The sequence below is a fragment of the Bos javanicus genome, chromosome 29 (genome assembly GCF_032452875.1).
Source record: "Bos javanicus breed banteng chromosome 29, ARS-OSU_banteng_1.0, whole genome shotgun sequence".
Classification (NCBI taxonomy): Eukaryota; Metazoa; Chordata; class Mammalia; order Artiodactyla; family Bovidae; genus Bos; species Bos javanicus.
Genome location: NC_083896.1, coordinates 40686038 through 40713767, shown reverse-complemented (window position 1 = coordinate 40713767; position 27730 = coordinate 40686038). Strand labels below are relative to the sequence as shown.

The window sequence follows — 27730 nt, the reverse complement described above, 5'->3', positions numbered from 1 at the left end:
AGATATCACATCACACCTATCCAGATATATTTTTTGATTCATTTTTTACTTAAGTATAATCACAATGTTGTGTTACTGTTTTTAAAAAATTTTATTCAAGTATAACTGAATTACAATGTTGTTTTACTGAGGGTATGTTTTATTCATAAGTTATGTTGGTGAAAAAAAAAAAAAGGAACCACAACATTCCAACTCTATGAAGAAGAGTAACCTGAAATTTAAGTCATGGAGGAAATAAGTGATTTTTGAATGACAGCTTTCATGATTTATAAACTGGTAAAGTAAATGCCTGGATGCTATGATGTAGTTGATCTAAATTGTGAGGATTTCTGAAAGGAGCTCCTTTATCTCACACAGTAGGTGCAAAACTAGAAATTCATTCAATTTATTAAAACTCCTTTCCCAGCAAGGTAAACCAGGCTTCATGGCTAAAGGACCTCCAATGCTGCCTTGGCCATCCTGTGGAGCCTGGTGCCATCTTCTGGCCACTCTCAAATCAGCTGTTAATAATGTGTAATTCTAACATGTTACCTTGGAGTGAAAAGAACATTTTATATTGCCTGAAGCCTGGGGCACTTGGGATGTCTTCGAATGTTCTCAAAGAACAGGACATTCTGGTTACTTTTTATAATTTTATTGAATCTTTTCTTCTCATACCTTAAAAAAACAGCACACGAAAACAGCATCTTATCCCAAAGTTTCAACTCAAAGGCTTCAGGAAGGCCATGAGAACCACTCCACCACCTTATGCCTATGAAATTTCATAGCAAGTTCAAGTTTCTACCCACCCCAGGATACAAAGCTGGTAATCAAACCCTTGTTGCCAACTCCAGGGACTCTGGCTCTCTGCCTATCTTACTTCTCAGCAGCTCTTCCCATCTGTTTAAGACAATGCATCTGCCTGATGGCTACTCTTTGGGGCGGGTCAAGGCTGAGCCAGAGAGAGCAGCAGTCTGGTTCCACGGTCACCTCCCACTAGCCACCAGGTTGGCCAGGCAGGAAATCATCCCCACTCTTTCATCTCTACCATTTATCTCCCTCTCTTCTTCAAAACTTGTTGCTTTCATGTAACAATGGATTCAGTGTCCATTAAATTGCCTGAGAGGCGGCTTGAGCCTGACATACTTTCCTGAGCTAAAAAAGAAGACAATGACGTACCTCTGTGGCGTTCCTGCCATGAGATCAAGTAACAATGGGAAAAGCACTATTGAGCAGGGTGGTGCCAGGGAAGCAATGAAAGCCCCTCCCCACCCCCATGAAGGTTTCTCCAGCGCCAGCTCTAGCAGGTAGTGGCAAACATCCTGGGGTCACAGAGGTAGTGTGAAGGGAAACCCGTTTATTTTCCTCTTTTGAACTTCCCTGCTGCCCCAGTCTTTGCCTTCTTCTTAGCGGCTCCCTTGGGCTCTGGCTCCTTGCGCTTGGCGGAAGAGAGGGAGCCGGTCACCTTAAAGAAATCATCCAGGCGGCCCTGGGTGCTGCCCTGGCGGCTCTTGCTCAGCCGCCTGACCCCACTACGGATTCGCTCCTCGGAGAACTGCTTCTCCCCACACATGAACTTGACGAGCTCTTCTTCATTGGGCTCGCTCCACTTCAGCTCCACAGACTCTGGGTCCAGCACCTCAGGCTCCAGGAAGAGCTGCTGAGCCTCCTTGTGGAGCCAGTTTTCCGGCACGGGGTACTTGTTGGGGTCCAGCCGCCGCACAATCTCCTCGATGCTCTTGTGCTTCTGGATGAGGTCCACGGCCCGCTTGGGCCCGATGCCCCGGATGCTCTCACAGTAGTCACTGCCCAGCAGGATGCACAGATCCACAAACTGCTCCTGGTTGAGGCCCAGCTCCTGCAGGATCCGGCTCAGGTGGAACTCCTGGATGGGCAGCTTCTTGGCCTCACTGGCAGTCAGGTGCCGCATGAGCACCGGGCTGCCGAACGTCAGGCAATCCATGTCCTCTGTGGCCGCAGCGTAGACTTTGCCAGCCTTCACCAGGGCCGCACAGCTAGCCTCCGCCTCACTGGGTGCGTCGAGGTACGGGATGCCCATGAGGCTCAGGAGATGCTTGCACTCGTCATTGTGTTGCTTGGTGACCTTCACCAGCCGCTTCGTAAACTTTTCCACCTCCGCCTCAGCCCCGGCGGCCTGAGCCTCCTGCAGCTGCTTCTCAGCCTCGGCCCGCCGCTCGCTGCGTTTGGCCAGCTCCCCGGACTTGAGCTGCGGTGGCTTGCCATCAAAGACGTACACGGGCTTGATGCCATTCTCCATCATGCGGATGGTGCGGTAGAACATGCCCATCAGGTGGCTGGTGGTCTCCCCCTCCTCATTCTGCAGCACGTCCCCGCCTTGGCGAACAGCTATCAGGAACTGATAAATGCTCATGGAAGCATCAATGGCCACCTTGCGGCCAAAGTAGCTCTTGATGTCATTCTCCCGGATGGCACTGGGGGCCACATCAGCGATCAGTTTGGCCAGTCCTTGAATTCCCATAGCAATACAGGAGGGACAACTAAAAAAGAAAAGGTGGGTATGACAAGGAGGTACTTAAAGGATGCAGGAGGGTTACCAGGGGCGCTATGTCATCAACGTCATGCCTTCGGCTAAACAAATTTAGCACAACAAAAGGACACCAAGTCATCAAGAAATGTACAGCAAGAAAGTCTACTCAATTAACAGTAGTCCACTCAGTTAATACAAAGGATTCCTGAGTATCAAGAACTAAACCACATGCTGAGAGGATAAGATAAGACGTTCAAGTCCTTGAGGAACTTAAAAGTTTTGTGGCTAAGGCAGAAACAGGGCTAGCATGCAAAAAGGGCTACAGCAAGGCCAGAGGAGGAGGCCAGGGCCAGCTTGAGGAGCCCAGGGACCATGATGGCAGAACTGCCTCCTAAACGACACGCAAATCCTGGTTACACAAAGGTGAGACAAGACAGATAAAAAGGCAACCAAATGTCTAAAGTGGTAAACAAACTTAGGAGTATCTCTCTTCTTGCCAATTCATGAACAACACATCCGTTCCTCCTTTGGATCTTTATTCCCAACTCACTCCTCCAGCTCACCTCCTCTCAGCAGCTCTGAGGGTTAGTTCTATGTCAACTTGTCAAGGCCACAATATCCAATTATTTAATCAAACATTAATGCAGGTGTTGCTGTGCAGGTATTTTGTGGATGTGGTTAACATCTATATCAGTTGACTTTAAGAAAAGGAGACTTCATTCCACATTGAGGCAAAGTGAAAATGTTAGTCACGCTGTCATGTCCAACTCTTTGCAACACCAGACTCCTGTGTCCACGGAATTCTCCAGGCAAGAGGGGATCTTCCTGACCAAGGGATCAAGCCTGGGGCTCCCGAACTGCAGGCAGATTCTTTATCACCTGAGCCAGCAGGGAAGTCCACAGTGTGGGAGGGCCTCATCAAATCAGCCAAAAGGCCATAAGCACAAAAATGAGTTTCACAAAGAAATCCTGCCTCAAGACCAGTCATCAACTCCTACCTGAGCCTCCAGCCTGTGGACGTGACCTACAATTTTCAACTTTCTAACACCTACAATCACCTGAACCAATTCCTTAAAGTCAGTCTTCCCATATATCCATATTCTAGATCCTGTTTGTTCTGTTTCTCTGGGCAACATAGCAGCTTTGAAGAACTGGCAGGAATAACATCTGTGTGAGGGTAATGTGGTTTTCACAACACTTCTCTAATCTCTCTTCAGCATCTGCTCAGCACTTCAAAGAGTTTCTACTTCTGTCATGATGTTTTAAGTCTTTCCCTTTGTATTTTCTCTCCACCACTAAGTCTGAAATGTGAACTCCACAGCTCCTTCTTCACCCTGAGTCCTGATCCAGAGACGTTACAGTCACTTAGCCCAGTACCACAGTTCTGTGGTTCTGACTCCTTAACAAAATATCTCCTAGGACAGTATCTTCCAAACTTAGTTAGGCTTAAACCACCCTCACAATTCTGTGCAACTTCCCATGAAAACCTATACTTTCATTCACTTAAAATTTTCTTTATGTGGACACCATTTTCTAAAAACTAAATTGGAAAAGAGAATTCATCTTAAGCAATAATACCTGTGCTTTATCAGTTATATTTTACTACCTGTTAAACGCATAAACATTCAAAAGGATTCGAGGGAACTTCCCTGGAAGTCCAATCGTTAAAACTTTGTGCTCCCAATGCAGAGGGCACAGGTTTGATTCCTGGTTGGGGAACTAAAATCCCACATGCGCCACAGCCGCCAATAAATATTTTTTAAAAAAGGATTTGGGGGGTGCCTCTTAAAGTCATCATGTACCCACTGGTGGTGTGTCCAACACACTAACTTACCTTTACAGTCTGGGAACCTAAGACAAAGGCTGGGATAAGACTGCCTTGTCTCACTCTGCTCAGCTGTACCCTCCTCCCACCATTCTGCAGCCCTTTTCTTCAAGGTCTATCTCATCTTAGTTCCTCTGTGAATGGCAGTGGCCTTGAATCTAGGCACCATTATTTACCACCTGGGTAACAGTGATCACTAAGTCACTTAGCGTGTGACATTGCTGCTGCTGCTGCTAAGTCGCTTCAGTCGTGTCCGACTCTGTGCGACCCCATAGACGGCAGCCCACCAGGCTCCCCCGTCCCTGGGATTCTCCAGGCAAGAATACTGGAGTGGGTTGCCACTTCCTTCTCCAATGCATTAAAGTGAAAAGTCAAAGTGAAGTTGCTCAGTCGTGTCCGACTCTTAGCGACCTCATGGACTGCAGCCTACCAGGCTCCTCCGTCCATGGGATTTTTCAGGCAAGAATACTGGAGTGGGGTGCCACTGCCTTCTCCAAGCGTGTGACATTACTAAGCCATTTAGGATTGGTTTTCTCATCTACCAAGTAAGATGATAACCACGCTTGCCTTGCAGAATTACTGCCAGGGTTAACTGAGATATCAAACGAAAACCTCTGACAAACATTAGGTGTTTATAAACGTTCCCCCAGCAGAACCCACTCGATCCTTTGGTTCGTGCCTCAAGCTTTGCTAGAACGAGGGAACCTAAGACAAAGGCTGGGATACGACTGGCAGGGAGGAAAGGGATATGAACAAGTGCAGGTCAAAAACGTATCTCCTTCAGGAGTTCAGTCACAATGTACAGCGACCTCATGAGGTGGGAGTTATCCTCTTTCTACAAATGAAGAAAGAGGCTCAGAGATTAAGGGACTGGCCTGGGACTCACAGCTGCAAAGTGGCGGGCCCGTCTGAATCCCGCGCTCGCTCCGCCCAGCGCACGGCAGCCGCCCGCCTTCCCCAAAAGCCGGCGCAAAACGGGCCCGACGCTCTCGGAGACGCTTCCCAAGGGTCTCACCTGGCCTCTGGGATGCTCCCGGGTGGCCCTGAACAGAACTCAGCCCGACTCCCGCCTCTACCCCGAAGCTTCAGCACCGGTCTCTGGTACCCTCTCGCTTCACCGCCTTCCAAAGCCCGCGCTCCCGTCACGTGACCTGCCGCGGCGCGAAGCCTCCTGGGAAGTGTAGTACAGGCCCCAGCCCCCTCGGCCAGCTTCTCTCACGGCAATCAGTCCCGCCAGGGCGGACGGACCTGCTCTGCGACCTGACCCTACCCTTCTCCACTGCTTGCCCCTACTCCACCCCGGGCTCCTGAAGGCCCCAGATCCCACCATACCCGAAACCACGGGACTACAAGCCCCACAATGCCATCCGCGTGACTGCATTTCCCCTTCCGGTTGAACAGCGCGCCTGCTCCTGCCGACGTGTTCTTCCGGTAGCGGAGTGGCGGATTATCCTGTGCCCGGCAAAATGGTGAGAAGGTTGAGGGAAGTTCAGGACAGGGCTCTGGGGACCCCCGGGGTCCGTCCTGTGTCTGTTTCTCTCACAGAGGCGTCAGGTGCCCGAGGTCTAGAGGGCGGGAGGACCCTGGATCCTTCGATTTGGACTGAGGGGCGGGGAAGGGGCCGACTCCTTAGGTAAGGTTTTGATCGCACTGGGCTTCTGATCTCGCGATTTATAAGGATGAGGAGTGTGGGTGCATTTTTTAATACCTTCCAGCATTTAGCTCTGTTACCTGTGGTCAAACTGTTACCTTTATCTGACAAGTTTCTCCCAGCTGCGAAACTCGTACTCATACTACCCAGCCCTGGGCAAAAGTCACCTTCTTGGTGAAGCACTTCCAACTGTCTCGGGCACTTGCCCCCTCTGTCCTGGGAGCCCCCCACAACCTGTGTACAGCCCTCTTGCCACGTGTCATGGACTTCTTTGTTATCTGCCACGCCTCCTAGTGACCACCATCTGACGTGCCTAGAGCCCTGGGATGATGTCTATTCATCTTTGTATTCCCAGTGCCAAACACGGGGCCTGCAATTGGAGGCTCAGTCAATGGCAGCGATTGTCTTTATCGTTTATGGGGGGTGCATAAATGTTTACTGATTTGAATTCCAGTGTCTCTTAGAACAATGGGCTCAGTTTACTTGTCTAGAGTTGTTGTGTTCTAGATTTAAACATTGGCTGGTGGGTGACAATGGAAATTAACATTTGTACGGAACTTTACTTTTACAGCCCTCTTTCACAAGCATTAGCTCATGATCTTCCCTCTAACCTTGGGAAGGAAACAAACACCTATTGAGCAACTACTCTATGCCAGGCAGTGAGTTAGATGCTATGACGTTTGTCTTAAATCATACATCAACCTTGTGAGAGAGATAATCACTTACTGAGATTCATGGTATTTAGTAGAGTTAGAATTTTGACTTATGTCTTTTGTTTGCAGATCCCAAGATTCCTTAATTGTGTAGTGGGAAGAATAGAGAATTAGAAGTTGAGGCCTGGGTACCAGTTCAGAGTCTGCCTTTCAGTGCGGATTCTGAGCTTGTTGTCTACAGACATGGGTCCATAAAGCTCCTAAAATCATAAGCAAACTTTTTCTTTTAAAAAAAAAAAAAAGCACTTTATTTTGTATTGGGGTATAACCAATTAAAGAAAAATGTTATGATAGTTTCAGGTGAACAGTGAAGGGACTCACCCCTCCCACAAACTTTTTCTTGTGTGTCATTTGTCCCAGGCAAAGAGTCCAGACCTTTCATCATGTTTTGTTTTTTTTATTCCCATGATGATCAGTGGCCTCAGACAATGGTGAGGACCAGACTTCCCCCGCAGTCGAGTGGTTAAGACTCTGTGCTTTCAATGCAGGGAACGCAGGTTCGATTCCCTGGTCAGGAAACTAAAATCCCACAAACTGCATGGTGCAGCCAAAACCAAAAAATGTTACAGACTATTGATCTGTAGCCAATCAGTCCCCTTGTGTGTCTCAGCTTCTGACTCTTAGCTGCCCTTCTCATCTCCTACTGGAAAGACAAAGTACCACCTTAGTTTAAGATGTCAACATAATCGTTGTCATTCCCAAAAGGTATCATTTAACAGTGGTTCTGTCAAAGGAACCAGGAAGGATGTCCCTGTCTCCCAGGCTGAAATAAGCTTCTTGCAGTCACAGCAGCATGAGGCTCCGATCACCCCGTATCCTCCCAGGTTGAAGTCTTGGGATTCTTCAGTGGCTCTGATCTCACGCCTTCCCCTAGGAACTTGAGGCCATGAGCAGATACACCAGCCCCGTGAACCCGGCTGTCTTTCCCCACCTGACCGTCGTGCTGCTGGCCATTGGCATGTTCTTCACCGCCTGGTTCTTCGTGTATCCTTTGATTGAGCAGCCAGTGGGCCAGAGTTAGTGATGGGGGAACTGGAGGGAGGAACTACACTGGGTACATGCACCCAGCCACTTTTGTTCTGGCATGAAGCAGGACAGTCAGGAATTGAAGGGCTAGGGGCCATTGACATCCCAAGTCAGGCTGTGGCCTTATTTTCCAAGTTCTGGTGAGCTCAGTTTGCTCTTCAGGTTTCATAGTAAGCAGAGGGCCTGGCTGGACTGGAGACTGGGCACAGGGACCTGAAGTTGGAAAGTGTTAAAAGGAGCGATATACTCAGGTGTCGAGATCAGAGGGCTAGTCCCTGCTTTGCTGATTGTTAGCTGTGTGACTTTGGGTGGTGGAAGTGTGTTGTGGACTCGGAGTTACAAAGCACACCTTGGAGGACACTTGACAGTGGAACACAGCTTATTACTCCAGCGGGTCCAAGCGGAATCGGTTCCCAGCAAGGACCCTGATGTTTCTGAGAGGCCCAGCTTTATACCCCCTACTACTTGACTGGTTACATGTTAGCAATCCCTTTGTTGTACATGATTGAGTTTTACAATAAGTAGGTGCTAGGAGAACAGACAATTAAGGTTGGTGGTGGTGGGGGGGACAGTGATTATACATCAAGGGGGGATGTCTCCATGGTTAATCTAACAGGGGTCGCCTGACCTTACTGTAATCTCCGTTTGCCGTCTGCGGGGAGGGAAGTCTCCAGACCTGGTTCACACTAGCAGTGGTTTCCTCGCTTCCTGGGCAGGGTTCATATCCTGTCTTTAAGATGGATGACAGGCTTCAAGGTGGAGTCTCTCCTGGTTGCCTGACACGGGCCCCAACAGTAGGAGCGCCAGGGTCTAGGTCATCTCTTGGACCCCTCTGCCCAGCTGCACAGAGCCAGACCAGCCTCCTGGAAAGCTCTCAGCCCATGCCTTTCTCCCAGAGATGCCTTGGTTGGGTTCCCTGCCCTGCATAGTCCACCCCTTTGCTTCTCCTTAATCACCCTGCCAGTTATGAGGTCACGTCCACCAAATACACCCGGGATATCTACAAAGAGCTCCTCATCTCCCTGGTGGCCTCCCTCTTCATGGGCTTTGGAGTCCTCTTCCTGCTGCTCTGGGTCGGCATCTACATATGAGCTCCCAAGGGTAAGAGCGGTGACAAGGTGGGATGCTGGAGAAACCTCTGCACCCCCACATCGGGGTCCTCGGGCTGCGTGACCCCTTGGCTAATGGAGACAGACTGAGCAGAAAGGACAGAGACACCGGACACATGGGCTTCTTTCCCTGTCCCCTGATGGGAATCTGAGCCAAGTGGGACCTGTGTCAGATCTGAGGTCTCCACATTGTCTGACCTGAGTCTGGCACTGGAATATTCTGCCTTGGGCTGTGGGCACAGGCTTCATGTGGTTCCATCTCTGTTCTTACACATCACGCACAGTGGCTGGGGAGCCATCGGCAAGTGGCCAGGCGGGGGGCCAGGATCCGGGACTTGCTGCCAGGAGTTCCATTTTAGTCGGTTTCAGCGTTCTCAGTCATTGAAGATAAATTTTGGCTGATGTTTAGTCACTTAGTGGAGGGGCTGTGTGAGGGAAGCTGATGGAAAGATGGGTCCCTGCTCTCATTCTGATACCCTTCTCTTTCAGGTTCCAACCGGGCAGCTTCACTGAATCCCTGCTTTTGTAAATTAATTTTTTTTTCTTTTTTTACTGTGGCTGGAAGTGTCCCACCTGTTGCTACAATAAAGGCAGATGTGACATCCTGTCTGGTGCTGGGACCCAGGGTTCCCCAGTCCCTCCCCTTCCTGTGTCTCTGCTGCCTCCCAGATAGTTCCTGTGGCTGGGAAGCCCTGCGCTCTGCCTAGAAGGGGAATGTGGGGACTGTCTTATCCTTAGAATTGAGGGCTTCCTGTGGACAGGAAGGGACTGAGCCTGCCCTCTTTTGCGGCTTCTAGAGTAAACTTCCTTAGGAACCCACACCAGTTAAGTCTGTCCCAGGGCCAGTCCCCTCCTCAGTGTAGCCAGGTACCCTTGAAAGGCTCAGCTTGTCCCTAAGGTGGCTCCTTCTATCCCAGGCCGGGCAGCAGTAGATCCGTGGGGTGTGACTAGGGGGAGGGGCTACCGCATCCTATTCCCAGGCCTGAAGCTACGAGGGATAATGGGGTACAGAGCATCTATCAGGCTCAGGGGCTCCACATGGTCCCAGCCCCACAAATGACCCCATCTTCCCCCTACCCCATCCTGCCCCGGAACAATTTCAAGAAGACAGGAAGCAAGCTCAGATACAAAGCAGTATTTATACATTTATTTATATACGTATATTTATTTCAGAAAAGAACAGGGGACAGGAAGCAAGCAGCCTGGGGCCGCTTCCCTCTGCCCGCTCGAGTCAGAGTTGGTACGATAAATACGAGTCAGAGCTCAGGGGAAGGATGGTGGGGGGCAGTTATGTGGGAGGGAGGGGGTGCGCTATGCACATGCAAGCTTTCTTGGAGGCTGTAACGTGGACGGGGGTGCTTGTGCATTCAGAGGCCCTATATACAGCTTGAAGCTTGGGGAGATTAGCCCAATGGCTACCGGAGTAAATGCCAAACGGGAGAGAGGAAGGGAGGGGTGGGTTGCTGGACCACGGGTAGGGGATACAGCCAAGACACCCAGTCAGCAGCACCTGCTGGGCAGCTGTCAGCCTCCAGCAGGTGGCCCACTGGCCTTTCCTGAAACCCTTTTGCCTCCCTGGGCTTAAGGCAACTTTGGTCCAAGGTTGACCCCCTGCCCACCCCACCCCCCACCCTTGAGCAGCTTGGAGCCCCACTTGGCCCCAGCCTCCACACAAAGGACCCCCTCCCCAGGCATGGAAACAGCCAGCTGCTAACCAGATTAGGGCAATGCTGTGTCCAGGTGGCTCCAGGGGGCAGTGGAGGGTCACTTTCCAGTTTAAGTACTTTAACTCCAGTTAAGGGACTGTGGTCCAAGAAACCTGCAGCCCCACTCAGGAAGCCCTAGAATCCTGTCACAAGGGGCAAGGCTCGGCGGGTTTATGGCATTTATGGAGGGTTCCCGCAGTGGGGGGAAGAACAGTAGTGCTAAGTAAGGCTCAGCCACCTGTGTGGTGTGGTGAACTGAAAGTTGCTCAGTCATGTCCGACTCTGATCCCACGGACTATACAGTCCAAGGAATTCTCCAGGCCAGAATCCTGGAGTGGGTAGGTAGCCATTCCCTTCTCCAGGGGATCTTCCAAACCCAGGGATTGAACCCAGGTCTCCCACATTGCAGGTGGATTCTTTACTAGCTGAGCCACCAGGGAAGCCCAAGAATACTGGAGTGGGTAGCTATCCCTTTTCCAGCGGACCTTCCTGACCCAGGAATCGAACAGGGGGTCTCCTGCATTGCAGGCAGATTCTTTACCAACTGAGCTACCAGGGAAGCAGTGGTGTGGAGAACTGTCTAATTCCTATGTCAGACGAAGGGCGTGGAATCCCACTGCGGAGGGGCTGGGAGGTGAGGTATCCTGGCTACCCCCCATCTTGCCAGTGTGGACAAGTGCTTGGTATCCGTAGCAGAATGGGGTCCATGGTTCCTAGGCTTCTTTAGGGTTCAGGTCTCCACTGAAAGGCTCCCACTCAAAGCTGAGAATGAGAGGCAGGAGGGGCAAGGCCTGGCTCCCAAAGAGGCAGCAGAACATCACCAGGCGAGGACGGCAGTTCTGTCCACATTTCTGAACCCTCGGCAGACACTGCGCAGTGATTTCCACTCCTTCCATGAGCCTGGCTGTGGCCTCAGAAGGCTCTAGATATCCACTAAGAAAGGTTAACGTTGGCACTTGAGAAAAGGCTTCAGTAACCCAAACCCACTGCTCCAGAGAGGATGGGCAGAACTGGGGCCTACTGCTGAGCACAGGGCCCCCAGCCTGGCTGGCTGAGCCCAGCATGGGGCCCTTGACCTGGGAAGGTGAGGCCACCAGCAGACAGGGGCGGGGGCAGAGGCCCGTCCTGTTGGTCAGAGTGGGGAGGGTGTCTCGAGGCTCCCAGGGACGGATCAGAGCCAGGGCCCTGCCTTTCAAGAGTCCCCCAGAGCTCTGGCCCACTCGGGACTCTCCATCTCCATTCTTCTACTCCTGCCCTGGTTTAAGTGCATTTTAGTAATTACTTCATTAATAACAGCAAAAGCTACTTGCATCCACTCATCCACCAGCCAAGACCAGCCTGCTGCCTTGCAGGGATTCCTGCTCCTCTGCTCAGAGACCAGTGGAAGCTCCTTGGAGCCCAGGCTGTGTGGCTGCACAGGGAGCTTCCCTTTGGGATACTCTAGGTTCTAGGATCCAAGGCTTACCTGGCCCACTGGCCCCGCCCCTGGTTCAGCCAGGCACTGAGTGTATAGAAGGCACATGGTCAATTGCCAGCCCATCCAGGGCTGGCTTCAGCTGCCCTGGGAGCTCTTGGAGCCAAGCTCTTCCAGGGAGAAGAGACCTCCTGGGCCACGCTTAAAGCTTAGAAGTCCGAGTCCAGTAACAGTCAAACCCTAAAACGTCTGCTCCCTAACCCTCCCCAGGGAGCAGCTTTGAGAGAGGGCTGTCCGCCCTCCACCGACTCTTGACTCGGCCAGGTTTCTGAGGGCTCGTGCCAAGTCCCCGGCAGTACCAAAGGCGGACAGGTTCTCTCCCCAAAAAGGGACGGCTCCCAGTGGCAGAAGAGGAGGCAGGGAGGGTGGGCTCTGGACAGAGTCACAGCTTCCCCCACCTCTGGGCACTGACATCGCCAGGCCTGCATCGGCCATGTCTGCATAGACGTGAATTGGCTCGGCAGGTCTCTCTCCAGCTCCGTCCGTGGTGTGGGGGTGCCGCCAGCGGGAACAGCAGCTCCAGTGTGAGGACTTCCAGTTTCACCAGGCGCGGGGAGGGCCAGGCCGGCTCAGTCTCCAAAGAAGTGCCAGCGGCGGGCTCCAGTGTAACACCATTGCATCCAGTGTGGCAGGGGTGCCCGGGAACCCCCGGGCCCTGGTGTGGCACTGCCTCCAGAGGGCAGCTCAGTCACACAGGCGGTAGAAGTGGAAGTAGTAGTCCGTGGCCGGCTGGACCGGGGCCTCCGCGCTGCAGTTGGCCTGACCCTGGGTGGAAGGGCAGGAGGAACCAGTGAAGTGGCTCCAGAGTCAGGCAGGAGGCAGGCCCCCTGCTGACGTCATTGCCTGACTCTGCCCCAGGTCCCACCGTGTGCTTTTCAATGCCCCCCGCCCACTTCTCCCTCAAGCCCCACACTGAATGTCTCCGGGAGACGGGGAGCCCTGCTCACCAGCAATGCCACCCGGAAGTGGTAGGTGAATCTGCGGAAGGACAGGATGGTTACTGGCCACTGGTGGGAGGTGCCCTGGGGAGGGAGGGGAAGAGGGGTCAGGACAGTGGCACAGCCCCCCACCCCCACCCGGTCCCAACCTGCATCCCTCGCCATGGCCATCACAGCCCCGGGCTCTGTAGCAGGTTTTACAAAGGAAAGTGCAAGTCACTCAGTCATGTCCGACTCTGTGACCCCACGGACTATACAGTCCAAGGACTCCTCCAGGCCAGAATATTGGAATGGGAAGCCTTTCCCTTCTCCAGGGGATCTTCCCAACCCAGGGATCAAACCCAGGTCTTTCACATTGCAGGCAGATTCTTTACCAACTGAGCCACAAGAGGTGAGAAGCAGAAATCAGGAGAGGCTGGAGTGCACATGTTCTGCTTTGGGGAGCAGTAGGGGCCACCATCTGCATGCTCTACCCAGCACTGAGAGCCCACGGCCTCCTGTCTCACTGCCTCCCCTCTCACCACGGTGCTCCAGGCCCATGAGAGTGTCTCACTAAGCTCGTCCTGGCTACACGCCACTGAGGAGGTGCTGCTTACAGGTGAGGACACTGCTGAGTTATCTGCCTAAACTCCCATGGCGACATGTGGCCGAGCTGGGGCTCACCCCTCTCTGCTCTCCCCTGTCTGCCAGGCCCTGGGGCCTGAGCCTCCTTAGGGCTCTCAGCACTCCATCCTCTATGCCAGCTACTTCTGCACCTCTTTTCTTGTTGGCGAGGGACTGTGTTCTTGGAAGGCGAGGTCTGTTTCTACCCCATCTCTGGCTCCCCTCAGCTGGGCCCAGCCCAGGGCCGGGGACAGGGGAGGCCCCAAGAAATATTGATTGAATAAACACACAAGTCGGCGAGGAGAAACTGCCTTAACTTGTGCTGAGCATCATGTGGCCATAGAGGAGCCGGACAGTGACTGGGTCCCAGCCGCCTGGTTCCCAGACCATGAGGCAGCCCCCTCCACCCAGCCCAAACCTTCCAAAGTCAACAGATGGGACTGAGTCACTGCCCCTGCCCGAGCCTGAGGTCCAGCCTCCTTCCCAGCTCCTCTGAGGCACGACCCTCGCCGTGCTTCCAACTCTCCCGGCGCACCATGCCCTCCCTGGTGGCCCCGCCGCTGTACATGCTGTTCCCCGACTCCTGGGACGCTGTCCCCTTTCCTTCCCCTGGCTGATCCCACATCGTCCTTCAGGTCTCGTCTTAATCAAGCATGACCTGCAGGCAGGCACCCTGACCCTGCAACCCAACAAGGTCAGCTCTCCCTGCCGGGCTCCCAGGACGCCCTCTGTCTCCTCCATTGTGCTCACCTCAGGCTAGGCCTTGGGCAGGGCAGGGCCGGGAGACACTCGCCATGGAGGGGTGCGTACACAACCCCTCCCTGGGGCACAGGCCCAGGTCCCAAAGGGTCCCTTGTGAAGATGCCTTTGCTCTAACCCTGGCTCCCGCTCCTCACCTACTTGGGGGCTCAGTTGTGCCGGGGAGAGGAAGCTCCGGCCTGGCTGGCCCACGAGTTCCCAGTTGCCCCTTACCTGGGTGTCCTGGTGGGCGTGAAGGCTCTGTAGAAAGCCCCCCTCTTCACACGGCTCCTCCTTTGACATCAGGCTGCACAGCACCACGGACACGGGGGACGAGGAGCTGGGGAAGGCCCAGTCAGTGGGGAACTGGGGTCCTGAGCTCCTCCACCCCAGGCCCCTCCCAGCCAGCCCTCCACTCGGCCTCCCTCTCCCCACAGAAACCGGCCACTGAATCCTCTTGGCCAGTCAACGAGGCACATCTGTCAAGGCCCTTGATGGCTACAAGCCCCTTCCCATCCCCCGTCCCACACGCTCTTCACAGCCCATTTCACAGATGAGGAACTGAGGCCTGGAGACTGCTGGGTCACAAAGCCAGTGAAGCACAGAGCGGGCAGGAGAGCCAGCAGCCCCCTCAGCTCCCCCCGACCTCCTCCAGGTCGCCGGGACCACCACACCCCCATCCCCCAGGCCGGCACTCACTTCATCTGCAGGGTCAGGCGGAGGTGCAGGGGGGTGCTGCTGCTGACGGGGATGTGGTAGGTGACGTTTCCAGGCCTGAAAGGGCCAAGCTGGCTCCTCAGCCCAAGGGCACCCTGCCACCCCGCCCCTAACGCCCATCAATTCCTCATCCTCCAGACTAGAGGGGAGCCCTTCGAGGGCCTGGAAGGGGCTGCCCCGCCTTGTGAGGGAACTTCCTCCCTGAGGGGAGCAAGATCCTCTCCCCTGGCCTCATGTCACCCAAGGGAACCTGTCCTGGGGGCGTATAGGGAGGCAGCCAAACCCACCTGCAGGCATCCTCTGAAGTGCAGTACTGGGAAGTAATGGGCATCGAATTCTCCAACACCTGGATGGAGGTCAGGGATGGCACTGGGTCTGCAAGGAGAGAGGCTGTTGGGGCAGGAAGGAGAGTGACAAGTCAGGACACAAATGAGGAGGAGTCAAATCTTGCTTGGCTTGGATCAGTCATTCACACTTTAGCATGAATAACTTTCAGATTATTCTTTCCAGCTCCCACTTAGACTGAGGTCACACCACCACCTTCCCCAGCAGCCCCAGGACTCTCCAGTTTCCATGAGCCCGAGGTCTGCCTCCTTGACAGACCCAGAACACCCAGGAGCAGGGACGGGTCTTCCACACCCCCTGCCAGGAGCGTCCAGGAGCCCACTCTTTAGGACTCTGCTCCTGACTGCACACATTTCTCCCCAACTCGGGGCTCAGGGATGTCAAGTTGGCAGCTTGAAATCAGCCATGGTAGGAGTATTCCCACACACAAATCAGGGCCCTGCTGTCCTTCAGGGACTCAACTTCCATGTCACCTCCTTCAGGGACACCTCCCCTGATGAATCCCCACCTCAGTCCAGATTCCGTGCCCTCCCCAGTCGCCAAGCCGCCTCTGTGTCCCCTCAGGACAGGTGAGGGGAGCCTTGCCACACTGCTGTTCGTGTCTGTGAGCCCTCGGGGGCAGGGCTCATCCGTCTCCATCACCCCCGGGTGCCCTGTACAGAGCCAGCCACAGAGCAGGGACCCAGGAAATGGTGCCTGGTGAGCATCTACCTCGTGGGGTTTCCCCATCACTTTGAACTTCAATCTCAGCAAAGCAGTTTTGAAGCTTTTTTTTTTTTTTTTTCTTTAAGCCACAAAACCCATCAAATGAAAGTTGATGAAGAGGCCCTGTACCTAGAGCCAGAGGTGCCTTGTTGAAACCAGCAAGGTTCTCAGCCTCCCCTTCAACCTCCTAGGCAGCCTGGGGTGGAGGGTGGGGGAAGTTCGGAGACACCCAGTTTGAAAATGAATACAGTAAAGGGTTCTCTAGCTTTGTTAAAATCAAAAGTTTGAGGTTTGGAAAACTGGGGGGACCACAGCACCCTCCTTGCCCTGGCAGGGTGACACAGAAGGAGCCAGGCAGACATGGGATCAAATTCCATCTCTGCCACTAACAGGCTGTATGATCCTAGGAAGTCACTTCACCCAAGTTTCCATCTCCTCGTGTGAACAATGGGGACGATTCTGTTCTCACGGGAGTGTTCTGAGGATTAACCAAGGCCATTGATACAAGGCTACAGAATCAGCCTGGCCGGATTCCTGGGACTCAGTCACGTGCAGTGAATGTGGACCAACTCTGCACACAGGGAGTCTGGTGATGGGCTGAAATGGGTCCTGGCCAGTGAGCCCTGCAAGGCTGGGCTGAACTGGGCAGAGGGTAGGGCAGGTACCTGGCTGGCCCCAGGCCTGAGTGGGCTGAGCAGGGCTCAGGCCAGGCTCGGGAACCGCTCGGCGGCCCCGGCCATGGAGACCAAGGCTGGGGCCATTCTTGGCTTTGCCCTGGCCCCCAGGAAAGGGGACCACAGGGCTGGCCACGGGGTTCGAGCTCTTTGGATGCTTGAAGTAGCCAATGCCATTGGCTGACAGGCCCCAGGACTTGGCTCTGATGTTGGTGACCGGCAGCAGGGCCATCTGGCTGGGGCCTGTGGAGAAAGACAGGCCCAGGCTGAGAGGAGGGCGTGGGCAGCCTCCTATCCAGCTGTCTTGAGGGCCCCACGGGACTCCAGGTCACTCCCCTCTGTCTCTTGGTCTCAATATTTTTCCAGAACCTTATTTGGGCTCCAGGAGATCAAACTCTCCCGCTAATGGGTCCTTGGGGCCTTTCTTAGGCCTCATGTAAAAACCCCTCAAGCCAAACCCTGGGCCCCAGGCGAGCCATACCTGAACGGTTGGTGGTGGGGCTGGGACTAGGGCTGAGACCACGACCGGGATTAAAGCTGGGGCCCAGACTAGGGTCGGTGGAGGGGGTGGGGCTGGGCGAGGAGCAGCAAATGACGGGGCAGGGGTGGGTAGAGCACAGGTCCAAGGTGCGGAGTGCCGGAGCTGGGGCTGAGCGGGTCGGGCCAGTGGTACCTGAGGAAACCAGAGGCTGTGTGAGCCGGACGGGTCAGCACAGCTCCCCACCCAGGACACACGCACCGCTCCCCGTCCTACCCACTCCAAACCCACCCCCGGCACGCACCCAGCAGCAGAGAGGGCTGCGGGCCCAGCACCCCAGTGGTCACGGGGGACTGTCGGAGCTGAGTGGTCCCAAAGCTCTGGCTGGACCTGCTGGGGAAGGGTGGGCTGAGCTCAGAGGGGCTGGGCGAGCCTGGGCTAGGAGTCGCAGAGAAGAGGGAGAGACGCGAGGAGATGGACAGGGAAGGCAGAAAGGAGGCAGCAGGGAGAGAGCTTGGTCCAGACACGTACCATGGGCACATGGCCTCGCTCCCCCCAGGGTGCTGGGGCCGGAGCAGGGCCAGAAGACAGGAAGTAGACACGGCAAAAGAGCTAAGGGCGGCAGAGAGGAAACGGGGGCGCAGGCACAGGGAGGAGAGAGAGAGAAGACACGGTCAGAGATGGCCCAAGGGCTGAGGGTAACAGTGGGCAGAAGAGCCCAAGGCCCCACCCTGGCCCTCCTTCCCCCACCCCCTGCTCTGACCTGGGCCCCGCGGAGACCCAGCTACCTGGAGAAGCAATACCAGCTTCAGCAGGACAGCGAAGCAGCTGCTTCCCCCGCCAAACCAGGGGACCTTCTGACCCCCCACTGCACCCCCCCACAAACCCCCGGTGGGGTCAGATTTTGAGGTGGAGCCCCCTTTACAGGAGACATTTTCCAGGGCTCCTCTGACTCTAGCCGCCCACCCAAGCCCCACCTGGCCTGGTGACAGCTGGCAGCCAGGCCTCCAGGGACATACCCATCACTTTCCACCAGATCCTCCTCGGTGCGCAGGCTCAGCACGTACAATGTGGACATGGACACCACGCTGGGGGCCGCAGGAAAGGGCTGTTGTTAGAGCCAGAGCCATGGACCAGTGCCCTCTCCCCAGCATGGGGGCCTGTGGTTTTTGGTCCCAGGGGACAGGCTCCCAAAGGGATGGCTGTATGTGGGTCTCCCCAGTCTCGGGGGGAGGAGGAAACAGGATGAGGCAGCCCCCCGCTCCTTCCCCGAGAGCTCAGCCACTTCATCTCCCAGGCCACGGCCTCCTGCTCCCCCAGGCCCAGGCCTGCAGGCAGCCCGATGCCCCAAGCCAGCCACCCCCAGAGTCTGGAGGACCAGTCACCTGAAGGCCATGACCACCACCAGGGCCACGATGGTTCCCTGCAGGAAGCGCTGGCTGATGCAGGCCTGGTCTGGGACCACAGATGATGACTGAGGACCAGGAGGAAAGGGGACAAAGGCCCAGACTTAGGGAGCCCGTGGTCTCGCCCACCGTGGGCTCTGCTGGAGGTGGGGGACAAAGGCTACTCATCCCCCTAGCAGGCTGAGGGGGAGGGAAGAGGAACCGGGAGCTGGGGGAGCTAGAAGGTGGGGAGGGGAGGGATGAGGAAGTGCTTCTAATCAGTGAGCTGGGAGAGGCACCAGCTGGAAAGGCTCCATGAGGATGGGGAGGCCCCAGTCCAGCCTGCCCCCCATCCTGCCCACCCTCACCTTGCTGGCCACCTTGGGGGGCCTCTTCTTGTGGGGGACGCTGCCTGCCCGGCTGAACTGGCTCCCTGCATGGCTGCAGCAAGAGGACCAGATCAGAGGTGCCCCTGGGAAGGGGGTCAGGCCCTCCCCCGGCCTGCGCCCCCACCTGAAGGCGCCCGAGCTGCCGGTGGACTTGAGGCTGTCGAGACGCCGCAGCTTGGCCAGCTTGTGGCTCCAGCGCTCCAGCTCGTCGATGCGCGTCTCCAGGTTGTCCGTCAGCTTGCACAGCTCCTTCACGGCACCCACGTTCTCCATGAAGATGCGCTCCTGCCGCAGGCGATGGCCAGTGTCGAGGGCACAGTCAGCCCCTGGGGGCCCCAGGCCATGGGCCCATGGGGAGCAGGAGGGAGCCCTCGAAGCCCCACCCAGGCCAGCCTCACCTCTCGTCCAGCCTCAGCTCCCCCTGTTCCCTGTTCCCTGCTCCCTGTTCCTGCCTCTGAACACCATCCCACCTCTGCACCTTTCCCCACCCGTGTTCAGAACCCGTGGTCCTCAGAGCCTCTCGCCTCCATCTCCCCCTTTGATGGACGCAGTGTCTAAGACTTCAGCAGAGGCCAAGACCTAGGACATGCTCACTGGCACCCAGCGTCATGCCAGGAAAGTTACAAACATCATCCTCAACAAACCACGTGTTTAAACTTTGCCATAACCCTATGACAGAGGATGAGATGGCTGGATTGCATCACCGACTCAATGGACATGAATTTGAGCAAATTCTGGGAGATGGCGAAGGACAGGGAAGCCTGAAGTGCTGCAGTCCATGGGTCACAAAGAGTCGGACATGACTGAGCCACTGAACAACAAAACAACATGAGACGTTCTCAGCTGTAACGATCGTTTCCTTCCTTTTGCAGGAGAGGAAGATGACTCTCGTGAGGTTCCTCTTGCCCTTGATCACACAGCCACACACTGGCCAAGTCCTCATCTCCCACCTCCACCTCTCCCTGTGGGGTGGGGAGTGGGCTCTAGAAGCAGCATGAGGGAAGACTGGAGTGAGGGGACGCTCCGACTCTCTGCACTTCAGTGCCCTGTCTCTATGGGGGTGGTGCTGAATGCCCTCCAGCTGGTCCACCCTTCTGCCTCTTGGGCTCCTTCCAGTTCCCCCACCCAGAGACCTTGTTCACCACCAGGAAGTTCTCTATGGTTTTCCCATTGGCAAAGACCACGTCTCCCGTGTCCTTCACGGCCTCGGGCAGGATCTCCTTCACCTCCTGAGCGATGACACCTGGGGAGGGACAAGCCAAGTGTGTGTTGGAGGAAGGTGTGCCCACAGCACCATAATGTAGGCAGGGGCTGGGACTGGTGAGGGTGAAATTCTGGGAGCTAGAGATCTGAGATCCAGGGAGCCCTGGAGCAGGGTGGCAGTTCCAGGGACCAAGGTGTGGGGTTCCGAGGGGTAGGTGCGGGTAGGGGCAGATTCTCAGAAGTAAGGACCACAAGGGAAAGGGGACAGAGATCCAGGAGAATAAAGGCAAGATTCATGCAGGGAAGAGGAGCGGGGATCCCGGCACCACAAGTGCCAGACGTCCAGCGTCAAAGTGCAGGGGCTCAGGGCGAGGGGAAAGGTCTCCCAGAGGGCCGGGATTCCCAGGGGCGGGGTTCCATGAGTCGAGGAAAGGGGTTCTTGGAAGCAGAGTTCCCAGAGGACAGGGACAGGGGCGGGGTTACCAGATGCCAGATCCCAGCCCCTAGATCTTTACCCGTTTCTGGCGCAGCGGCTTCGATGCCGGCAGTGGCGGCAAACTCCGGCTTGTACCTGTAGTGCACCAGCCGCATGCGCGAGATCCTCTTCAGCTGCTCGGTGGTGTCCACCTGCGCGGGAGCCAGGGCCCAACTGAACCTCTCCCCTCCTGGGCCCATCCGGTGGCAGGAGTGTGGAGGGGGTAGACCCTGCTACCACCAGTGTGGGGGATCCAGAGACCCAGGGCCAACCTCCTCCAAGGCCTTTCCCTGGAGCCCCGCCCACAAGATAGCCCCGCCCCAGCCATCGGCTCCTCCCCGCTTAGGGAGTCCCCGCCCCCGGTCCTGCCCCCACCTCCTGCACGTGCTCCTTCGCCCGCAGGTCCGAGGGGTGCATGAGCGAGCCCATGACCTTGACGTTGCCGTGCACCACCAGCGCCTCATCGGGCCGGTCCGTGTTGATGCCTACACGGCCATGGTGGAAGACCGTGTCCGGCACCTGCGCCCGCTGCCACAGCACCTCGCTATCACTCTCAAACTGGCCTGGATTGGAGGCCTGGCAGGAGTTGGGGCTGGATCAGTCCTGGGGGTTGGGGGACGCACAGCGCCCTGGGAAAGGGGGAAACCCCACAGCCACCCCTCCAGCTCCAGCCGGAGCTCCTCACACCCCCATGCCCAATTTAAACTGTCCTCCCATGGCTGCAACTTTCAGAAAAGCCACCAACCGGGTCCTGGCCACCTCCACACTTAATTGTGAAGGAGATACTGGCCCTGAGAAGGTGGGAACCTTGCCCAGGGCCACACAGGATCAGCACTCCAGCTCCTGACCCCTGAAGACCCTGTTTTTCTCCTGGGTGCTGTTTCTCCCAGGTCTAGGGAGGACTCTCAGCCCTTTGGGGGGAGGTGGCCCTCACCCGGACGATGATGCGCTCTGAGATCTGGGCGGCCAGTGTGTAGTTCTGATTTTGTGCGTGGGCCTGGAGGGCCACCACCAGCATGAAGTACCTGGACACAAGAGGGTCTCAGAGGCGCCCAGGGTCCCGCCCCATTCCCCTCCCACCTCCACCAGCCTTCCTGGGTCAGATGTACAGTGCACTTGGTCATCTCTCCCAGGCTCCCGGCACCCGGGAGGAGAGCATGACCACCCCACCCGACAGAGGAGGGGCTTCCCAGGTGGCTTTAGTGGTAAAGAACCCGCCTGCCCCTGCAGGAGACAGAGAGATGTGGGTTCGACCTCTGGGTCGGGAAGACCCCCTGGAGGAGGGAATGGCAACCCACTCCAGTATTCTTGCCTGGAGAATCCCCATGGACAGAGGAGCCTGGGGTGGGAGGTGAGGGCTACAGTCCACGGGGTCGCACAGAGTCAGACACGACTGAAGCGACTAAGCACGCACTGCAGAGAAGGAACCTGAGTGTCCACTAGGGGGCGGAAGCAGATAGGAAGCTAGCTTCCGCTCTCCTATCGGTAAGTGGTGAAAGGCTCTGAAACCCAGGTCCCTCATTTGGGAAGTGGGTCAATCTCTGGGACTCCGTTCCTGGCATGCTACGGGCGGGCGCGGGCGGGGGTGGGGGTGGAGTCGGGGAGACACCCTCCAGCCCCTGGTGTTCAGAAATGGAGGGGCTCCGGGGCAGGGACGCAGCCCGCTCACCTCTGGTCGGGGTTGGGCTTGCCCTTCTTGCGCATGTTGTTGGCAGTGGTCTCGCTGAAGTGCAGCCTCCCCACAGTCACTTTCGTGACCTGTTCAGGGGGCAGATTGACCCTGCAGAGGAGGGGCAGGGTACTCAGGGGCCAGGGAAGAGGGGCTGCGGAGAGCCAGGCCATGGAGGGGCCCCGGGGTCAGGAATGTGTGGGAGGGGCATGTTGTGGGTGCCTTTGGCCCTCCTTGGCTCCTGCCAGGGGAGCCCTCCTGGGGACCTCCCCCGCCACGGCTCAGACACTCACGAGACCGGGTTGAAGGGCCGCTTGCTTCGGTCCGACTGCGACTGCTCGATGTTGATGGACTGGTTCAGGGCCTCCAACTGGGGGAGGAGCAGAGGCCAAGGGCACTTCAGGGCCCAAGGTCTCCCCACCTGGTCCTGCCCTCCTCAGCCTCTCAGCCCAGGCCCAGCGCAGCGGGAGCTCCTGAGGAAACTGAGGCCACCCTTCCCTCTGCCCACAGACTCCTGTGCCTTCTCCTACACCGCCGCACCTCCCATGAGCCCACACCCACACCACTCTCCCACCTATGTGCACACACGTGAGCACACACACACACAGGCAACTTCACTGGCCACCAATTCACACCCACGCACTCCACCCATCTCCAAGTAACACATCCCAAATCAGCCTCCACAAACACCCATGCATGCATGCTAAGTCGCTTCCGCCCTATGTGACTCTCTGCGATCCCAAAGACTGTAGTCCAGCAGGCTACTCTGTCCACGGGCTTCTCCAGGCAAGTGGGTAGCCATTCCCTTCTCCAGGGGATCTTCCCGACCCAGGGATCGAACCCGTGTCTCCTGTGGCTCCTGCCCTGCTGATTTTTCACTGCTGAGTGACCTGGGAAGCCCATTCACAAACACCCAGTCACACCCAAAACCACACTCCCCAGAACCCATCCCACTCCCAGGCCTCTCAAGCCCTCCAGAGCACCGGCTGAGCCACGGCAATGCCAGGCCCCACTCATGACACGGAAGGAGACACACGCGGCCAGGCCATCAGGGAACTCGCGGGCTCAAAATCAACCACCACCACCGTGGAGGTGCTGGACAGGGAGGGGCCTCAAGTCAAAATGGGCCTCAGGGCAGGTGTCCCCGAGGAGGCAGCAGAGTGAACGGTGAAGGTCAAGGAGTGGTCAGCCAAGGGAGGAGGCAGGCAGTGGGGTTCAGAGGGCGTCCCAGAGAAGGAGCTGCCTGGGGGGAGGCAGGGGCTGTGACCGGGCACAGCAAACCAGGGCCGGGGTGAGGATGGGGGTCCCAAAAGCCTCTGCCAGCTCAGCCTAGCAGTCAGGGCCTTGCTGGGGTGGATGGGGGAGACGGGGTCCTGAGGGCCTTGAATGGGGAATGTCGGGCCCACCTGTGTCTCAAGTCAAACAGGAGTCCGGCTGTGGGTGGTCAGATAAGGAGGGGGCCGGCCTGGTCTGGGCAGAGGTTCGGGGAGGAGAGGAGGGGACCAGGTTGTGGAAAGTTCCAGGAGAGAGAGCGGGGCCTAGTGCGCGGTGAGAGGTGGGCAAGCAGGTCCCAGATTCATGGCTTGGGCAACCAGGGCCCCAGAGCCCCATTCCCGGAGAGGAGAGCCTGGGGAGGGTGAGTTTGCAAGGAACTCATTTTGGGGTGCTGTAGTGAGGCAGCTGACAGCAGGGTCAGGAACGGGGTCCTGGCTGGGCGCACAGACTTGGGGTCACAGGGTAGAGAAGGAAACGGGAAGCAGAACTGAGCAGAGGGCTGGGGGCATGACCCCTAAGGGGCGGGCACAGGAGTTCAGGTGGGGAGGGGGGCTGAACTCAGCCCCCAGGAGTCTCCTCAGGACACACTCACCTGGCCCCGGGCTCGTTCGGCTCCCCCGGCCTCCTGCCCACCCTCGCTGCCAAGCCCCAGACCTGCCTTCACTCCGTGCAGCTTCAGGTAGAAGCAGTCCAGGGGCTTGAGGCCTTCGGGCGTCTTGACGTACTTGGGCTCGCCCAGCATGCCGATGTACGCCGTCACCTGGAAGTGGTTCTTCTTCTGGCACACGAAGGCGTCGTCGCCCACCGAAAAGTTGAAGCCTTTGTCGGCGTCCACGCGGTAGGTGAGCATGGGCCTGGGGGCAGGCGAGGACACTCGACCGAGGGCCCCCAGCCAGGCCTGCCTCGCCGGTCCCGTCTGTGGCCTGTGTCCCCAAGCCAATTTCCTACCTGGTGCCCCCATCCTCAAACCTCTCTCGGGATTGCTCCCACTTCTCAGAAATGGAAACTGAGCCCCCCAGGAGGATCTGAGCTCTGGTGTGACAATGCCTCGGCCAATATTCCTCCCTTACGTGCCTGGGACCACTGCGCCCCGGGGATGGGGGAGGCTGGGCAAGACCCTAGGACGGGAGTGAGCTCCTGACGAGGGGGCCTGACAGCCCCTCACCACACTTGGCTTCTTCCCAGAACGCTGCCCAAAGGCCCCCTCCCTCCAGGGAGACAGGGTGAGAGGGGATGCGTCTGTGGAGCCTCACTGTGTCTGACAGCTGGTTGCCATGGAAACGGTGGAACCAGGCGCCGGCTCTGCATGGGCCCAGCCCCTGCCCACCAACTTACTCAAGCCCCCAGACATCCTCATCCTGACTTCTGCCCCGTGGGGAGGGGGCTCTCTGGGCAGCCTGGACTCAGCCTCAGTTTACCCATCTGTTGCTGGGAAGGTGTTCTAGGTCTGGGCTCTTCAGGGGATCTCCAGGGGGTAGGACACGGGGAGACTGGTGGCCCGCCTTCCCCCAGGTCCCCAGGCACAAGCAGTGCCCCTGATGCCCAGGCCTGCCTGGAGGAAGCTGGGCAGGGAGAAAGTTTCCAAACTTGGAGAGGCCTTTGGGCCCGGCTAACATCTACGGGAAGACGCAGGGCTCACTGCATCTCCCTCCCTGGGCTCCGCTCATCTGCCTGACCACCCAGGAAACACCCAGAAAGTGCCCGGACCACACTGGGGTGGACCTCAGGTGCCAACTTCCTGGCCTTGGGATTTGGGGTAGCAGGGCTGACCTGAGAAGTATGGCCGTAGGAATGGGCGGGGGTCTTCACCAGGCCATAGGGCTGGACATCCAAAGACCTCTCCCCGCCACCCAGATAGGGTCTCAAATGATCCTTTAGCCACTACATTGGTTGGACAGCTCCTTGCCCCAGCCCTGAGGGCTTCACGCCAACAACCCCACAAAGCCAGGGACCCCCAACTCCAGGAGGCTGGACTAGCTGTGAGAAGGCAAGTCCCAGACACCCTGCCCAGTCCCAGCAAGTCCAAAGTGAGCTGATGGTGAGCCATGCTCTCAGCCCTTGTTGGCCTTCCGTGGGAGTGAGGGGAGTGGTCCCAGAGTGCTCCTGGCCGGGTCCCAGGAAGCTGAATCCGCATGGGTGGGTGCTGGAGCAGAGCTAGGAATGCTGGGGCAGCCTCTGACCAGTCCTCCCCCACCCACTGGTCCCTCCCCTGCAGGGAGGGGGCTTGCTGGAAGGGCCTCCCTGACACTCAGCTTCCGGCTACCTTCCTGGAATGCAGGAGGAGGGGGGAGGGGGAGGAGGAGCCAGAAAACACCCCTCTCCACCCACTGCTGCCAGACTCGCCCTCACCGGCCCCTCCTTGGCCGACACCACCTTCTTAAGGAGGCCTCGGGCGGGCTCAGGAATCAGGAGCCCTGAGTGGCAGTCCTAGCTCTGCCCTGAGCCCGTCTGCTCTTCTGTGAAAGGGGACTATCTTGTTCTTAGGGTGCTTCCAGCCCTGCTCTAGGATCCTGAAGCCAGGGCTGGGGTTGCCCAGATGGCATGACCAGGAGGAATGGTTGGTGGTGGTGGTGGTGGTGGTTTAGTCGCTAAGTCGTGTCCAACTCTTTTGCAACCCCATGGTTGGTAGCCCGCGAGGCTCCTCTGTCCATGGGATTTTCTAGGCAAGGATACCAGAGTGAGTTGTCATTTCCTTCTCCAGGGGATCTTCCCGATCCAGGGATGGAACCCGGGTCTCCTGCATTGGCAGGCGGATTGTTTACCGAGGGAAGGGGCACGAAGCACTCACAGCTCCTTGTAGTTAGCGTCGTACAGTGTCGCCCATTTGTTCTGCTGATGCGGTTGCCACTTGATGGACTGGTAGTTGGGGTCTAGGTAGGAGCCGCTGAGGCTGTCACTGTCCTGCAGGAGACCTGGAGAGAGGGAACGGCCATTGTCCCTGAGCCCCAGGCCCCACCCCCCCAACTCAAAAGCCTGAGCAGGCCAGCCGTGTACCTGGTGAGGGGGCACCTGGTGGATGCCAAGGGGGCGTCTGGACCCGGGCGATGCTGAGGGGCAGGGAGTTAGGCCCGGGTGAGAGCGGGCCCTGGGGAGGCCAGGGTGGGGAAGGGGCTCGCGCTGGGTGCGGGGGCAGGGCCGTCACAGTCCCAGGCTCCTGTTTGATCATTCCGTTCAGCATCTGGGCGTTGAGGGTGTTGGGAGGTGATTCCGAGTGCTTCCTCTTCTTGGAGGGATGTGGGGGGAGCCTGGGGGATACAGGTGTGCGTCATGGGGACCAGTGCCCCCCCCCGACCTGTCCCACTGGGCAGTACCCTGGCTCCCCTCTCTGCCCTGTTCCAGCACGATACACCCAGCCCAGTGGACACCTCCTGCAGGAAGCCTGCGTCTTTACCTCCTCTGTGCTCTCCCATCATGCTGCGCTATCATTCTGTGTCTGTCCCTCCTCCCTGCCCCCCAGGCTGTGGAATCCAGGAGGTCAGGGCCACACCTGACTCGTCTGTGTGTCCCCATCACACCCGGCAACTGGCCTGGTGCACCAAGTGCTCAAAATCGTTGGTGGAATGAATGAGTCTATCCCTTCCCTGTGGGGTCATTCTCAGCATCACCCGTTATAGGGAGGGCTCTTTGGAGAGCAGCCTCCAGAAACAAGCCAGAGGGCTTGGACCACCAAGGCTGGGAGAGTTTCCTGGAAAAGGGGCTGACGATTTGGGGGGGCTACACAGCACCCCTTTCCCTTCTGGTTTACAAAAAGCTTTGCCAGTGGAATCTTTCCTTGAATGAAATCTTTCACGGAATCTCCAATGTCCAAAACTGATAAAAAGATAATTCTGCAGCTGGAGTCAGAGTGGAAGTAGTTCTGGGTCTACACCTAGAACCTCCTCAGAAAACTGAGGACTCCGTGGTGGTTAGAAAGTCACCGCTATGTGGGTAAGAGCACCGGCCCAGGTTCAGGCTGTGGCTCTGCCCCTTCCTACCTCCGTGACCTGGGCAAACATCCCCCCTGCCCCAACCAAGCCTCAGTTTTCCTATCTGGGCAACAGGGATGGCCATGCTCATCAAATAAGTTAATGGTGAGCATTTGGCCTTGGCTGTAAATCCCCTAGGCTTTGCTAGGCATATACATATACATTCACTGATCCCCATC

General features: G+C 56.9%; 3 protein-coding genes across 12 annotated transcripts in view; 1 reads left to right on the top strand and 2 right to left on the bottom strand.

Annotated features, from left to right (window-relative positions):
- Window positions 1–618: 618 nt before the first annotated feature.
- Window positions 619–6572, bottom strand: FEN1 (flap structure-specific endonuclease 1). Of its 2 annotated transcripts, none has more exons than XM_061406609.1 (2): window positions 6063–6572; window positions 619–2498 (listed from the first exon to the last, which is right to left on the bottom strand). In XM_061406609.1, exon 2 carries the CDS (start codon window positions 2477–2479, stop codon window positions 1337–1339), a length of 1143 nt encoding a protein of 380 aa, XP_061262593.1. In that variant the 5' UTR covers window positions 2480–2498; window positions 6063–6572; the 3' UTR covers window positions 619–1336. The 2 variants fall into 2 exon arrangements, with proteins under 2 accessions (XP_061262593.1, XP_061262592.1); XM_061406608.1 differs by lacking the exon at window positions 6063–6572 and adding an exon at window positions 5329–5578.
- Window positions 5685–9412, top strand: TMEM258 (transmembrane protein 258). Its single transcript, XM_061406610.1, has 4 exons — window positions 5685–5782; window positions 7552–7661; window positions 8668–8804; window positions 9302–9412. Exons 1-3 carry the CDS (start codon window positions 5780–5782, stop codon window positions 8792–8794), a joined length of 240 nt encoding a protein of 79 aa, XP_061262594.1. The 5' UTR covers window positions 5685–5779; the 3' UTR covers window positions 8795–8804; window positions 9302–9412.
- Window positions 9413–9932: 520 nt separating this feature from the next.
- Window positions 9933–27730, bottom strand: part of MYRF (myelin regulatory factor) — a 35235-nt gene continuing 17437 nt past the window's right edge. For 2 of the 9 annotated variants that reach the window (XM_061406590.1, XM_061406599.1), the window contains 22 exons: window positions 26581–26831; window positions 26375–26498; window positions 24245–24440; window positions 22605–22681; window positions 22312–22422; window positions 21577–21667; window positions 21018–21218; window positions 20683–20794; window positions 20098–20207; window positions 19089–19249; window positions 18944–19016; window positions 18576–18664; window positions 18210–18278; window positions 17722–17802; window positions 17495–17583; window positions 17194–17385; window positions 16704–16955; window positions 15276–15378; window positions 14971–15045; window positions 14506–14611; window positions 12940–13014; window positions 9933–12757 (listed from right to left, as the gene is read on the bottom strand). In XM_061406590.1, coding sequence (XP_061262574.1) covers window positions 12677–12757; window positions 12940–13014; window positions 14506–14611; window positions 14971–15045; window positions 15276–15378; window positions 16704–16955; window positions 17194–17385; window positions 17495–17583; window positions 17722–17802; window positions 18210–18278; window positions 18576–18664; window positions 18944–19016; window positions 19089–19249; window positions 20098–20207; window positions 20683–20794; window positions 21018–21218; window positions 21577–21667; window positions 22312–22422; window positions 22605–22681; window positions 24245–24440; window positions 26375–26498; window positions 26581–26831 — 2719 coding nt within the window. In that variant the 3' untranslated portion in view covers window positions 9933–12676. The remainder of the gene's footprint in view (window positions 12758–12939; window positions 13015–14505; window positions 14612–14970; window positions 15046–15275; window positions 15379–16703; window positions 16956–17193; window positions 17386–17494; window positions 17584–17721; window positions 17803–18209; window positions 18279–18575; window positions 18665–18943; window positions 19017–19088; window positions 19250–20097; window positions 20208–20682; window positions 20795–21017; window positions 21219–21576; window positions 21668–22311; window positions 22423–22604; window positions 22682–24244; window positions 24441–26374; window positions 26499–26580; window positions 26832–27730) is intronic. The other 7 variants (XM_061406593.1, XM_061406591.1, XM_061406594.1 and 4 more) reach the window with 7 other exon arrangements.

Excerpts from the sequence above, each read along its gene's own strand:
- TMEM258 (XM_061406610.1), top strand. Across the intron at positions 7,662-8,667 it reads TTCACCGCCTGGTTCTTCGT|TTATGAGGTCACGTCCACCA; the intron begins GTATCCTTTGAT and ends TCACCCTGCCAG.
- FEN1 (XM_061406609.1), bottom strand. The coding sequence starts at position 2,479 with ATGGGAATTCAAGGACTGGCCAAACTGATCGCTGATGTGGCCCCCAGT.